At 50.8% G+C, this 15,363-nt stretch overlaps 2 protein-coding genes across 2 annotated transcripts; both read left to right on the top strand.

Moving 5' to 3' along the window:
• Positions 1–981: 981 nt before the first annotated feature.
• On the top strand, positions 982–4,730 carry TRIREDRAFT_123673 (uncharacterized protein; the record flags this gene model as incomplete). Its single annotated transcript, XM_006968706.1, has 4 exons — positions 982–1,569; positions 1,621–2,218; positions 2,305–2,920; positions 3,002–4,730. 4 exons carry the CDS (start codon positions 982–984, stop codon positions 4,728–4,730), a joined length of 3,531 nt encoding a protein of 1,176 aa, XP_006968768.1.
• An 845-nt stretch (positions 4,731–5,575) lies between these two features.
• Positions 5,576–8,242, top strand: TRIREDRAFT_123672 (uncharacterized protein). The gene is made up of 2 exons (XM_006968705.1): positions 5,576–5,839; positions 5,964–8,242. The coding sequence occupies exons 1-2, from the start codon at positions 5,700–5,702 to the stop codon at positions 8,086–8,088; spliced, it is 2,265 nt and encodes a 754-aa protein (XP_006968767.1). The 5' UTR covers positions 5,576–5,699; the 3' UTR covers positions 8,089–8,242.
• The last annotated feature ends 7,121 nt before the right edge of the window (positions 8,243–15,363 follow it).

Genomic DNA, 15,363 nt, shown 5'->3' with positions numbered 1-15,363 from the left:
ATCTTTGAGTTGTAGTTGGATGATTTCTCGTGATGCGTCCGGAGCCTTGTCCAGAGCCTTGCAGCACAGCCGCACGCTTATTGGTCGTATGGTTCCAGGCGTCATCACTGACTTCGATGCTACCCTATGCATATTACGATATTGACATTGAACCTTTGGACGTTGATAATAGAAAAGAAAATAGACAGGCAGATAGACAAGTCTATAGATAGACAGACATTGAATTTTTCGCTCGAAAACTTACCTGCTCTATGGCACCACGACTGCATATCGAAATACAGTTGAGCTGCTTGCTCAGTGTCCCTTACTTGGCTCCAATTTATAAACCAGCAGGCTGTGGAAGAAAATCATCCGAGTAGGTAGCTTGCACACTCTACCTAGGCATATATATACAGTGCCTATCACCCCTACCTACTATTACCATTAATATCATGAAAGAAAAGGGTCTTTAGTATCTGCTATCATTGCTATGTATCTCTATTTTTCTAGAGTACATTCTATAAATCCCAGTTGATATATCCATACCAGGTAGACTGAGTTGCAAGGAATCTAGCGTTAAACGAGATCATTCCGGGTTTTCTTTGCACCGCATGAACTAGGTGTTCATATAGAAAGGGGGAGTGACTAGCTACCACCATAGTTTGGCCATATATAGCTGGCAGTTCCAGCAAACAGATTTAGAGATATAAACATGAGGTAGTACTGTGCTACGAGGATGCTGGATTGTCAAGTTGGGTGCTGCATAGCCACTCCAAGATATGATAGGGTGTCGAGTTCTGGATTGTGATAGGTTCTCGCTTCCAGCCGTATGCGTCCCCCTCAGCTGTCTGAGGGGCTGTGCGCATTCATGCCCAATCTGAGCCTCAGCCTGTTGCTCTCTCGCTTGTCTCTATTAAATTTCCAGCAGCACCGTGAATTTCCAACTCGCGACCGGACAACCGCATCTGCTACTCATTTGATAGAAGCAAATCCCTATCACGCATGGCTGGATCTCCTCAAGGCGAACCAGCCGAAGGTGGCTGCTTCGCTGTACTATCCTCCTACCTCAAGAAACGAAAGGGAAAGAAGCAGAATGCACCACAGAACGCCCCAAGCCCGATCTCTAAGACGAAAGCATTGACAGCCAGAAGTACCGACTTGTCAATCCCGCTTTCTACCTATCACGAAGCCAATGCTGCTTCAAGAGATGAGCCTGTTGGGGGTCAAACCAACCTGGCTCCGGACAATGTTGACGAACATGGAAAGGAGAATCAAGGCAACCCAGACTTATGGTCACAGGCCTACCAAAAGTTAGATGACAAGACCAAGAATTGGATTGGAGACGCCTGCAAAAACGCCAATGACAGTGGTGAGCAGAGGACTCAAGACCTAGTCACACTCGTCAGGCAGAGAGAGGAGGAATACAAGAGGGAAACTCCAAAGCTCAAGGTCGGTGGCTACGAGATCATATGGAGAGATTACGCCGACAGGGTGGTGATGTGGGTGATGATGCTTGGGGACATTCTCTCCGTGGGTTCGGCCCCAGCACCATCCCCAGTGCTATGGTCGGCTCTTAAAGTACTTCTAAAGGTAAGGTTGTATGCTATGTTGGGCCCTTCTATTTACTAATTCATAAAGCAGGCAAATGCGTCCCAGTGCGAGGATCTCGCAGCCATTTTCGGATGTGCTGAAGAAGTCCTACGGCTCACTCGCCACGGTAAGGTATACGAGGATGTATACCTTCATGGCGGCTCTTGCAATACGGCAACACAAAACCTCCAAGGTGCGCTTGTCGAGTTGTACAAGTCATTGATGGAGCTTCTGGCCCACGCATTCACCCGCTTAAACGAAGGGCAAGGGAAGCAATTTCTGCGTGCCCTCGTCTCTGGTGGACAAGGTGCAAAGCTGGTATCGCAATTGACAGAACAAGAACGCAAAGTGTCAATAGCAGCCGACGCCTGTGGTGCAGTTGCGTCTCATGAGCATCAAAGGTTGCTCAAGAGTCTTGATGAGCCACTGAGAAATGTTGGAGATACCGTCAAGAGGCTGGGCGAGAAGATTGACGAAAGCGCAATGATTCAAGCGCTGGACTATATCAGCAACATTCCGATCGGTGAGCACCAGCAGGAGAAGCGTGACTCAAGGACTCCTACAACATGCGAATGGCTATTGAAACATCACAAGTTTTTGGAATGGGAAGGGTCGGATTGTTCTTCGACTCTGTGGCTTCAAGGCAACGGTAAGCACAGCCAACTCACACCACAAGGATAGCAGCGGTTGACCATGAGCGCAATAACTGATCAGTCCAATTTGTTCTTGTTCTAGTCGGCGCCGGAAAGTCCTTTCTGACCTCCAAAGTCATTGACCACCTCTCTGCCGCCTGCCAGCAGCAGACCGAATACGATGAAGGCTTTGCCTACTTCTATTGCAGTCGTTCTGATCCTGTGCGTCAAGAGACAAAGTATATCCTCAGAAGCTATATCTCTCAGCTTGCGAGGGTACCGAACCATTCGACTATGATGGAGAAGAACATCTATAACTTATACCTCAAGGCGAAACAGGAGCAAAGAGGCTTTTCTACTGCCGAATGCGAGACGGCCTTGACTGGATTGGTCAACTTATATCGCAGGACCACGTTTGTCCTGGACGCTCTAGATGAATGTGAGAGGGAATCTAGAGAAGCACTCGCTCGTATTCTACGCAATCTTGTCGACATGGGCGAAGGCACTGTCAAGGTCTTCATTGCTAGTCGGAAAGAGGATGATATCGAAGAATATCTCGGTTCACAGAAGCTGGTTGCGATCAGTACTGCCGACAATAAGAGTGACATCGAGAAGTATATCGACTCGGAGGTATCAAAGGTTGGCGGTGCATGGAGGTCAGTCTCTGCAGAAGTCAAGAAGCAGGTGAAAAGAACGATTGGAGAGAAAAGTGACGGAATGTAAGTTAACCGTGGCACCAATCCATTGTTTTAATCACTTAGTATCTTGGAAGCCTCTGAACCATGCTAATCGATTGACAGGTTCCGATGGGCATACCTGCAATGGCAGCAGCTCAAAAAGTTGAGAACCAACGAGACCATCCGTGAGCGGCTCGGGAAGCTTCCTAAGGGCCTCACTGAAGCGTACGATGAAATCTATTCACAAGCCGAAGAAAAGATTGTTTTACAACAGGCAGTCAAATGGGTATTATGCGCTGTAAGGCCATTGAAAAGCGAAATCCTACTGGCCGCTGTTCGCCTGGGGAGCAACCTTGAGTCCCTTGCTCTATCAGATTCCATTGACGAGTCAACCTCGGAGGGCAACCTTCCGTCCCTTACTCTGACAGACCCCATCGACGAACCAACCTTGGAGAGCATCTGTTCACACTTGGTTGTCCTAGACTCTCGGCTGAAGGTGTGGAGGTTTCCGCACGCATCAGTTGCAGAGTATTTCGAAGATCAACATAAGAGCTGGATAGGTAGAGCTCCTGAGGATGTGGCGATTCTGCTGGTTTCGTGTCTGATTGATTGCTACTCCGAATGGGCACCACACAAATCGGCAGACGAGACCAGAGAATTCCTCAAGAAGACACCAGATCTTGATAATCATCTGGATCCGCGGCATCCTCTTCAAGAATATGCGAGCTCATATTGGACACGGCACGCGCAAATCACTGTAAATCAGTGCCAGGAGGTGCCAGGTCTAGCAGAGATTGTTAAACGCTTCCTGGGAACTAGAGGACCTCAACAAATCTCCAGTCGGCAGTATCAAGCCTGGTGTCAGCTTCTGCGTATCAGGTCAGAACAACTGCTCGCTCCCTATTCTCCCCCTCAGGACGTACAACCATCAGAAAAATCCATATTTGGCATCTGTGCTTATGGACTCCACAGGTTGCTTGAGGGTTGGTGGGACAAAGACATCGACCTCTTACAAGTTAACAGCAGAGGGCTGGATTTACTGGCAATCGCTGCGAGGTACGGTCATGAGGAGCTTTGCTCCGAGCTCATTACCCATGGAGGCGATATACACAAGGAGCTGGACACTGAGCTTGGAAGCGCATTCATGGAAGCTGTAGATGAATCACAGACCCAGGTGGTGAAGCTGTTCCTGAAGGGGGGTGTAGATCCGAACCTTCTCAGACAGGACAGCAGTCCGCTCTGTGTAGCTGCACGTACTCAGAATGATGACCTAGGTGCGGTTACGGCTCTTCTGGAGGCAGGAGCGGATCCCAACATCAAATGTCCCTGTTGTGGCGGAGCGTTGACTACAGCCGCCTCCTTGGAAAAACATGAGATGGTGAAACTGCTTCTGGAACACGAGGCGGATGTAAATGGCTTGGCGGATCGATATGACCAGTTCGACAGCCCTCTCGTAGCAGCAGCATGGAGAGGTTCGCTACAGTGTGCAGAAATTTTGCTGAATAATGGAGCCAAGGTGAATGAGTATTTCTGCGGGGGATATGGCAGTGCTTTGGCTGCTGCAATATTTGGGTGGAGACCAGTCGAGATGGTCACGTACCTCATCGAGGAGGCCGGGGCTGACCCAACTGTCTTATTTTCAAGTCCGCCATGCATTTCCGAAATTGACGACGAAGACTGGGCCAAAGAAGAGTTGACATCCGAGAGGGTGCAAGCAGCATGGTATCTCATAGATGAGTGTAACATTGAAGAGAGCGCACTACGGAGCATTGGTTTTGAGACAGAAGAGCCTAATGACTTTGATAGCGAGGACGATAATGAGGACGATAGTGAGTACAACCATGGAGGGTAGTATATATATAGAAACAGCACTCAAGATTTAATGAGGCCACTTTCCCCATCGTCTACAGATGCTCTAGATTCTGTTATACAACTGGAATTTGACAGAACCTCATAATCATTCGTCAAAAGAGGCAAGTATAGTTTCCATGGCGTTGCTGCCCTTGTGTCTTCGGCTCACGAAACACTGGGCAACATCAGAAACTTGTCGCTATGTAATCATATAAAAGAGTCAAGGGGCACCTAATTGACGAAGCAATGTGCGATTGATATCGTCAGCAGCAAGTAATCTTCATGTCTGGACCGTGTATATGTAGCTAGGTAGAATATGGTCACCTGTGATGCTAAGTAAGAGGGAGCGTCTGAGTTGTATATCTAAGAAGGGTATAATTTCCGTCAAACATCCAAAACTGTTTGATGCATTATCTTCGAGATTAAAGCTTGCAAGCATACCATTGTTTAGCTGCAAAATTTGTCACTAGTTATCACCTACTTATAGCTGCTCATGCAGAGAAATAGTTTGATCCATAAGGTAGCCGTTTTTGCATCAATGTGTAGATCTGGTCGCCGATAAACAGTTAATCTCCTTGTCCGAGTTGTCTCTTATGAGTGAGTAGTTACTTTCTTCCACAAGGATATCAATATATCCATCCATAACGCTGCACTCGTAGAGCACTGAAGTCATCTCCAGTCCATTTAAGGTAGCCCCTCCCGTCTTGCCGTCTCACCCCACACAAGCTCGATCTGGTAGTGGCGGCAGTGGCGCAGTGGCTTCACAGCCTCAGCCGGCCTTTAGTCTCGACTTGCACGTTTCAGCCATTCTTCATAGTACACAGTTTTATACCTTTCTCGACGTGATCAAGAGCAGGCAAAAAAATCGAAGGGAAGCAAAGGGGGAATAAGGGAGTCAAAACACCGAAAAGACGACCCCTGAACAGTTTCTCCCGCCTCATTGCCATCGCTACAGGCTCTTGCGCCCAGCATGGGCACCCGGGGCGACGGATGGATCACCGTGGGCCGCCGCTTGGCCTTGGAGGAGGACGCAGAATCATGGGCTGAACAAGAGGTGAGGGAGCGAGTGGCCATGGCGGCCTGGGACAGTGACGAGCAGTGGCCCAGCGTGTGAGTCATTTCACGGCCATACCGTGGCCGCAGTTGGAGGCAGAGTCGAGGTTGCTTTTGGGCTGGAGTGGCAAGCTTGGACCGTACCTTTCCTTACCTTAGTAGCTAACTCGAATTTATCAAGACACAAACCGCTCTTCAACGGCCCTGACGCAAAGCGATTCGACGCCCGCCTGACGCCTCTCGACTACCTCGGCGGCGGCGCCTTTGGCCGCGTCGACAAGGTCCAGCATGGCTCCGTCTGCCTCGCCCGCAAGCGCATCATGCGCCGCCGCGGCCTGACAATCGAAGACTTGCGACAGGAAGGCCTGACGATGCGCAAGCTGGATCATCGCCATGTCGTCAAGCTCGTCGCCGCGTACATGCCCAGGCCGCACGAACTGTGCCTGCTCATCTGGCCCGCCGCCGTCTGCGATCTCGACACTCTGCTCGATAATTTGGACTCGATACGGACGGGAAAGGGGGACCGCGAAGACGTCTTGGCCAGGCTGGATGCGCTAGAACTCACCGATCTGAGCGCCATTGAGCCCGCCACGGAGACGCAGAACATGGATTCACTGGCGAAATGCCCGTTCGAGTTTCTCCGCGGCGTGGTCGGTTGCGCGGCTCGCGCAATGGCCTATTGCCATCTCAACGGCGTCCGCCATCTCGACATCAAGCCCTCAAATATCCTGCTTAAGCCCGGTCGTGTCTACCTCGCCGACTTTGGCATCTCCAAGGATGTTAGCGACCAGGAACAAACCACCATTGACGGCAACCCCGGGACGGAGAAGTGGCGCGCCCCGGAGCTGTATAGCGAGAACGGCTCTAGCATGCAGCTCTCCGACATCTACTCCCTAGGATTGGTGTATCTCAACATTGCAACTGTGCTTTACAACGTGAGGCTCTCCGAGTTTGAGGATGCCCTGACCTACCAAGCCGACCTCGCACGCAGCGAGAAGCTAGCAATACGCGAAGACAATCTAAGATGTCTTCTCGAGAAGCTCACCGCTCACGCCTTGGTGACGCCGCAATTCATGTTTACCTACGAGGGCCAAGAAACTGTAAGACCGCGGCCACTCGTAAACCTCATTGCCAAGATGATATCGTCCAACCCCCGTGCTCGGCTGTCGGCCGACAAAATCGACGAGAAGCTTTCCATGATCGGGGGCATCCACCAGATATATCACGGCGAGTGTTGTAAACGGCCGGTCTCATGGGTCGAGGACAAGTGGGACAAGAAGTTCGTCGCTCTCATGAGCCTCAAGGCGGAGAACGACGACCTGAAGAGAAAGATTGCCGAGCTACACGGCAGAGACGAAACATATGAGAAACGGCTGGAGAATGAGCGGAGAGCGCATGAACATGACGTTGCCAAACTCCAAGCTCTGCTGAAGAGTGCGGAAGAAAAGTGCCATATTCTTGAGCAAGCTCAGGCTCAAGCACAGGCGCAGGGTGGACGCAGAAGAGGTCATGACCGCGAGCATCGTCAGGCCGGTCAGGGATCGAAACCGCATGCTCCCCCTTCGCCAGCTTCGAAAAGGATCGGTCTCGGCTTGACAAAGGCTCGCTCGACACCGTCAGCAGTCCCACAACGGCCGCCGCTTCGGCCTTCATATCAGTCATCCCCTCGGGCCTCTGCAAACAACTTCAGTTCACCTACCCCACCATCTCGATCAACCGAATCGCTATCCAGATACAGCAACAGCTCAACCGTTAAGGCGGCCCAGCCAGTGTCGCCCGGCTTACCGAATCGGACCCCGAGCAACACAAGCTTATCGGGTTACATGCTACGATCTAGGGGATCAGGGTCCAAACTGCCCCTTCCTGTGACCCCTGGCAGTCGTTCAGGCACTCCAAACACTCCAAACCTCAACCAGGAGCAAAGCCTGACAGACAGCAGCATGTCGTCGTCCATCTTTTCCAGACAGAGCATAGACACCGTGCCAACACCAACTCACAACAGCCCGTCTGCGAGCAAGGTGCTCACAGCTGACGACAAGCCGGACATCCTCTGGGGGGATCTACCCCGTAGAGAACGAAGACCCTCTACGCCGCCACCGCCCCCAAGTCCAGGCCTGTCGCTGTCTCCTTCGATCATGTCATCACCTACGCCATCAAGGTCTGGCTTTGCTGAAGGCGAGGACGGGGATCCCAATGTGACTGTGAGGCCGCGAAGGATACCTTCCTTGAAACCGATGAAGAGCTGGGCTGAGGTGGCAAGAAAGGAGCTGAGCAGGATGGAGATTAGGCAGCTGAACCGGAAATGACGAAGGAAAACAAAAGAACTACTACGGGGACAGATACTAGATGCTATTCGGCAGAAAAGAAGAGACGGCGGGACTTTGATTGAAGTGTGACCGAAGAGCTGAATACTACTCTGCCTCATCATTCCAATGCCTCAGCATGGAATCACTATGCCTCGAACGTAACATCCTTGACAATGTTATAACTTGAGTTTGGATGTCTTCTCGGGTGTTGCAATAGTCGTCATGTGCCGGCACCAGTAGCATAACATTCCTTCGACATCTCTTGGGGCAACCTATTCAATGGTGCCACAAAACTCAAAAGATGTCTCAGTTGAAGCTACGGGAAGCTGAGTAGTTAGTTTATAAAGCTCTATATAACTCTAAAGTTAGTTAAGTTTTAGAGTTTTCAATGGAATGAATATAAAGTGATAAGATGGAATAAGACTGTGCTCTCAGTTGAAGGAGCATACTAGATTCCTTTGATTCCTTTGTAGTCATCACCCACACTTGCTCAAATGTAGAATATCTAGGTGATGTAAGTGGTTTATTTACTTTCACAGCTTTGAAGTAGGATCTAGATTCAGCTCTCCTATAGCTAGATTAGAGGAATCATCTATCTCATAACTTCAACTATTTAAAGGCGTGCATTGTCTCCTTTCATGCAAGATTATACTTGAGCTTTCTCTAAGCTTATTGACTTGTCTTGCATCACCACCATGTCTAACATACAATATGAAACTCCTTACACACAGAACTTCTATCACAAAGGCAAGTGACAAGCATAACTACCTACTTGATAATTGGTATGTATATTCACACATGCACCTGCAGGCGTCGACCTAAGCCCCCAAGAGCATGCTCAAGGAAGGATGGATGCCTTGCGAGCTGCTTCAGTGGAAGCAGCAAGGCTGGATCCTAACGTGGGTTCTGTCCAATACGGGACCCTGGTAGGCAACGGAGTTGGCAGCGACTGGGCTGTGGCTTTCTTTGATAAAGACTACAACGTTGCCGTTCAATTTGACGACAAAGACAAGAGGCTTGGTAAGAGGACGAGAAAGATTGGTTACACTCTGAGTGTGACTGTCATTCAAGAGTGCCGACCTATGACCGGGAACCCAGCGGACAAGCCCCGTCATATCATGGCGCCACTGTCGTGAATTGACGGATATATGCTGGTGGGAAAGGGGGACTTCTCTGGGAATGTTGCTTAATTTCCTTTGTTCTTCATTATGGTTTGGAGGGTTTCAACAACCCAGCCAGATAAGCAGGAGGGCCAACATTACTCTGGCAATTTTTCTAGTTTGGCTTCATATTCTTAATTGTCAATGTCCATCTTATATATGCTGAAATCAGGGTTTTCTATCCTGGGTGATAATCCTAGCAGTCTTGCGCCTGAAGTCTTAAGGTGCTGTCCGAGTATCAGAATTACAGGGTAGAGTTTCGTCGTCAGCCTTTCAACTCTGCCGCTGACCCGTTGTGAACAACACCAGCAGAACACACAAGCAGAGATTAATATAAGTCCAGGTCTAAAGACATAGCCGAATCAGCTTAGAAAGGGGAGATCTCGACTATTCATTCACTGGTACAACACCCTCGAAGCGCCATCAATTGATACTATCCTAGGATTGTTTATTGGAGCAAAGACTAGCCTCTAGATTTCACCACCCTGGCAATAATGCACACCTAGTAGATCTCCGCATATATATATATTTGAAGTGATATGGGGCAGCTTCGTGAGTTAGACTATAAGGGTGGAATACCGCACCTGCAAGTCCTCGGAGATAGAGTGCAGCGCCTTAGGCGATAGGGCTTTAGCCAGGGTCATGGCACTGCGGCACCTCTCCTTATTGCTTGTTCATGTGAGCGTTCCCTAGACTATCACTACGAGTCTCTGTTTATTCTTTATCCATATTAATGCCGCAGCGGGTGTATAGGATTGTCATAATAGTTACGGGGGGGTTTTGTTACCGGTATCGACAGCCGGCGGCTGATACGCAGCACTGCGTCATACTTTCCGACCCTAGCAGCAACTGTGTAGTCTCCCATATATGGAAAGCAACTCCTCGTGATACCTTCAAAATGATAGGATAATATAGATTAAAGCAGGTTCGCAATCACTTTCCCCAAAGTTTAGGTTGCCGTTGGACGAGCGTCAAGGGGATCAACGCCTAGCCTTCTGAAAGACAGACTGAAGTATAGATCAAGTCAGCTCAGCCTGACATTGTGTGATCTGACGACGCAAAGCTATGGCAGAGTAAAGAGAGTAGTAACCAAGTAATAGAGTGAAATACAGTCACATCCGGATAAGCTCGTCCCAAAGTTTGGAGTAAGACGTTAGTTTGCAGCCATAATAGCACTCATCCATGCTGCAAGAAATAGTGACCCGTCATCCAGCATATCGACGCATGGGATAGTATATCGGACATGGCATGTTATGATTCGGCCATAATATAACAGAGCCTCTCGTGGGGGATTGGGCCGGTCAATCCTTATTGAGCGTACTAACATTGTTAATCTGCTTGTGAGGCTGTGTGACTGGCGCATATCGTCAAGTCAAGATAAGAGGCTCCATTTCATTCTAGGTTCTCTCAGATCGTCTGCATTCTTGTCGAACGTAGACAATTGGAGTTTGCAGCCACAGGTGTACGCGTATACCGTTGCTCTCGACCTCCGTCCCAACAGTCTGGAGAGAGATCAGTTATGTATCTAGTGATCAGAGATTTGGAGCTTGGCATGAGGCTCATCATCACCTCAGCTGAGGGATGACGAGGCTTGGAGGATCGCCGCGGCTCAAAAACTCAGTCGCCTCGCCATATTTCGCGGTTGAGGGTTGGTTGGCTGTTTGTTTGTCTCCGGACGTGTTCGGTCGACCTGAGGAGGCTTCTTGATAGAGGGTGGTGGCAGAATTGGAGGAGCTGGATGCGGTAGGCGGTGGAGCGGCAGAAGTGGAAAGACGGGACCTTGCCGCGTGGGCCGCAAGCCGCAACGGATGGAAAGCAGTGGCATTTAGCGCCTAGTCTGTTTGTGATCTAGCGGCTGAGTGCAAGTAACATGAGTCCCGTCTCCATGAATCGCCCTGTTGGGGAGAAAACATACGCGGCAAGCAACTGCGCGAAGCAGCGATGGCCTCGAAAACCTTGAACTCATAATGTAAGGTATGTATCGAGTACACGCCCTAAGGCAGTCCACTTGAGGCCATCTCGTGTGTAGGTAGGTACCTAGGTAGGTACCTCTATACCTAACTGTTCTGGGCCGTAATTGCTCAATCAGGAAATGCACATCTCCGCCAATCAGCGGCTGTGTCTCGCTGACAAAGACAGCTGAGGCTGGCCGAAAGGCGCCCGGCACGGAAGTCGCCCTCCAGGCCCACAAGCAGTCCAGCGAGCCAGGGTACCGACTTCCTGATGCGGCTAGACGCCATCCTCGACCGCAAGCCTGGAGCAAGCGAGATGCTTAATAATGCAGCTTAGGTCACTCTTGAAGCGGCCTAGCAGCGTTGCATTAGATAATCGTACCGGCAGGTCCGTTTGGTCTGTCCAGAGGTACCAGCCTGTTATTGCTGTGAAGTACCCTGACTTGTCGAACATGGTTGAGGATATTGTTTGTGTGTGCAGCGCATTGAATATAGGCACAAGTAGATAGATAGCCATAGTTGAGAACAAGATCAAGATTATCTTCAACTTGTGGGTGCGTGAGAAAGTCGACTCAACTCTGTTGCGGGTAGTGCAACTACTATCTACTCTACTTTAGTTGCGCAACCCTTTCGACAAAAGTCAAGCCAAAAAGACTCAAGTTGCCGACGTCAGAAACGGGCTGCAGCTGCTTCGTAATCGGCAGCCATCCATAGAACATGAACCAGGCGCTAGCAATAAGGCGCAATCTAGCGGTTGACGGGCTGCATGTGCTCAAGGCAACCCTCCCCAAAAGCCGCTGGACTCGCTGAGCTTCCATTCCTTGGCTTCCGGGACAGCTGTCGAGCTTCGACTTCTTCAGGCACATGTTCCCACACCACATACCAGCTCTACCCGTCTTCCACAACTCGTGCTACTAATAGCACAATAACTCATCCCGGCTCTGCCTCAGCAACCGTCTACATACTATATACCTCTTCTTCCGCCTCTTCTGACCAGGACCTCCCTGCCACCAAAGTCTCCGTCCCTGTAGGGCTGGGTCTGTATTATCAGCATCAACCGCCCCCCCTCCTCTCACAACACCACTCCCCAGTCCTGCGGCCCCTGACCCCCAAAGGAGATCCCTGCATCGGATCCGTCCACCCAGAGTCCCAGCTGCGTCAACCCTTGCAAGGCCGCCCAACAAAGCCTGGGCTGCGCTCCTGTGCGGTCTTGTGCGGTGCGGAGCGGTACAAAGACGTGCGGCTGGTCAGCGAGAGCCGCTGCACCTGGTCTGGTCTGGCCGTCTGAGACGGGTGGTGCCTTTACCCTCTTCACACCTGTGCTCTCAGTCCTACGAGTTGCGGCTCACCGAAGCTCTGCTCACACGGACGAACACGGATGAAAATACATGACCGGGAGAGTAAGCCTGCATCGACTCTCCGTGCTTATAACGAAAGAGTACTACCATTGGCACACTCTTGCATACTCCCCACGCCGTTTGCCAACTGACCCCCAAACGTCACGGCTCTCTATACTTGTCGCGGTGCTTTTCTCTTATTTCAACTTGATTATTATACCTTGACCCATCCTGGCTGTCCGTTGGATTATTATTCTATAATCCCACTATTATCCTATCTTTACGCAGAACATAGTCGCTTGGTTTCTTGGGCCTTTTCCGGCTCGACTAATCAACCAACCACTCAACAACCCATTCATCCGGCAGCTGAACACACACAGCGCAAGACAATGAGTCGCGTAACGCGATCCGCCCTGCCGTCGCTTCAGAGCGAAATCTCGATCCTCAACGCCGAAAAGTATGGCGAGCTGCCGAGAAGCCCGCCAGAGTCCCGGGCCGACGATATTGTCGTCAATGGCAAGCGCTCGTCGCCGTCGGATCACGACGAGGAGGATGGCGTGCAGAAGAAGAGGTCCAGGGGCCGGCCGAGGCTGGACACCAAGGACGAGACGGCAGCCGATGTAAGTACGGACGCTGTGATGGCCGAGTATGATGCTATTCATTATTACCCTGACCACCACCATTTCAACTCTTGCTGTGTCTCTTCCTTACCCTTGTCAACTCCTTTACCATGTTATGCCCAACTTGTATACGCATACATGCCAACGGCATTCTAACCCACCACGTCTCTGCAGCGCCGCCGCACCCAGATTCGTCTCGCTCAGCGAGCGTACAGACACCGCAAAGATACCGCCATCACCACCCTTGAGCAGAGAGTCAAGGACCTGGAAGCCTCCAACGAGGCCATGAGCAAAGAGTTCACCAACTTCTACGACATTATCCTATCCGAAGGCATCTTTGACCTCGCCCCCCATGCCGCCCCTCGCCTCCGACTCATCGCCGACAGGCTTCTACGCATCTCCAGCATGGTGGAAACCGGCAACATCACGCCCCCAGAAAGCGACGACCCCATCACGGCCAAGCCTGCGGTAACAGGGAAGGGAGCCAACGACATCACCGCAGACCTCGCGGCTCAAGCCGTCGTTCTGGAGCCTGAATTTGCGACTTCTTTCTCTAATACCCAGCAGCACCACCCGACTGCCTTCAACTACGAGGTCATTGCCCAAGCTACGCCAAACAACGCCAGCTTCCCCTTCTTCGCCGCCTTTGAGACGACGACAACCTCACAGCCCCAGAGCAGCAGCTACTTGAGCAATCCCTCGCCTTATCCCCGACTCTCGCCTCCGGTATTCGGCTTCACCGAGCGCACCTTTAGCAAGAGGTTACAAAAGACAACCCTCGAACGCGGGCTCAGGCTGGCCACGATGAAGAATCCGCCGCCCGAGCAATATGCAACCGTCTTTGGCTTCTGCCTGCTCTTCGAGTCCCGCGATGCCATCATCCGCAGATTAGCTGCTGGGCTGAAGAGGGTACAGAACGAAAGCTTGGACTGGAAGATGACATCTTCGGATCAGTTTGGGTTCTTGGACAATGCCTTTGCAACGGCCGGCGCCGACGATCTGGGCCATGCGCTGCTGTCCTTGGGCAAACCGACCGCCAACTTTTCCGGCCTGACAGCGTCCTTTGGTCAACAACCACCGGCCAGCTCAGATGAAAGGACCGAGCAGCGGATACGGATGATATGCCAGAATTTTGAAGGCGAATTCTTCACGGCCGATGAAGTAGAGCTGTTTCTGCGCAAAATCGGCCTCGTCATCCCGCCTAATGTCGATTATTTCGAAACAGAGCTAGATCTCAACGACCTGCAAGCCGCCGATGAGGCCAGCACAAAGAACCTCTTTTCCGGCATTGGCCTGTCCCCGGGAAGCTCCGGCCTAGGCAGCGGCAACAGCAGCAGCAACAACAACAGTAACAGCATGTGGCACATGAACGCCTCTTCGATGGGTGATCTCTCGAGTGCCCTCAGGGGAGACTCGTCTGAAGGTCAGAACACACGCAAGACTGTGTTTGGAGAAGAGTCTGACTTGGCTGGGGAAGTAGCTGCATTCTTGAACAGCCACGATCTTGGCCAGATGTGGTCTACGGGGTCGAGTTGGCCAAAGACAAAGGTTTCTGTTGATGTTCGAAGGCTGATAGATGGTATGTATCTTTAGTCTCTTTTTGATTTGGTTTTAACTGCTGACATTTAGTAGAGCTTGGGAGTCGATCGGTCTGTCTTGGAAGGGTGCCTGGTGTTCGGCCAAAGGACGTGATCAGGGCTGTCAAGATTGCCGCAGGCTTGCCAGTGACCACGCCGTGATACGCGACACTACGGGGAAACGTCTCGACATGTGCGCCACTATATTGTTCGATGGAGGGGGAAAAGCATTTGTGTGAAGGGATACTTGATAATTAATAAGGGGAAAGCATACTCGGGCAAAACATTACGGCCATGGATTGATTCTGGGAGCAATGGGAGTTTATAAGGGATATACCATGGAAGTCCAGGATCACCTGGCCATTATCTACACATATACGATGTTTTTTGGCCTCATAGTATGTCCAACATGTACGTGAAAAGAAAGTCTGAACATTCTTTTCAAAATTAAATGACTTGAAGTGACATCTTCGGGGGACCTGCCTCAATATGCTTGGTTCGTGCACCTGTAGACGGATGTCTCAAACTTAAGGTAGGTAGACAGAATGGAAGATGTCCCGAACTGGACACGGATGAGTAAGAAAGTCCCAAACAGGCAGGTCTCCCACTCCACGCGGGTTTATCAGTTG

This window comes from Trichoderma reesei (assembly GCF_000167675.1).
Source record: "Trichoderma reesei QM6a unplaced genomic scaffold TRIREscaffold_25, whole genome shotgun sequence".
Lineage (NCBI taxonomy): Eukaryota > Fungi > Ascomycota > Sordariomycetes > Hypocreales > Hypocreaceae > Trichoderma > Trichoderma reesei.
Note: the sequence above shows the minus strand (reverse complement) of the source record. Positions and strands in the feature narration are given on the sequence as shown.

Coding starts and splice junctions, on each gene's coding strand:
- TRIREDRAFT_123672 (XM_006968705.1), top strand. CDS start 5,700: ATGGGCACCCGGGGCGACGGATGGATCACCGTGGGCCGCCGCTTGGCC. Junction 5,840..5,963: donor GACGAGCAGTGGCCCAGCGT/GTGAGTCATTTC, acceptor GAATTTATCAAG/ACACAAACCGCTCTTCAACG.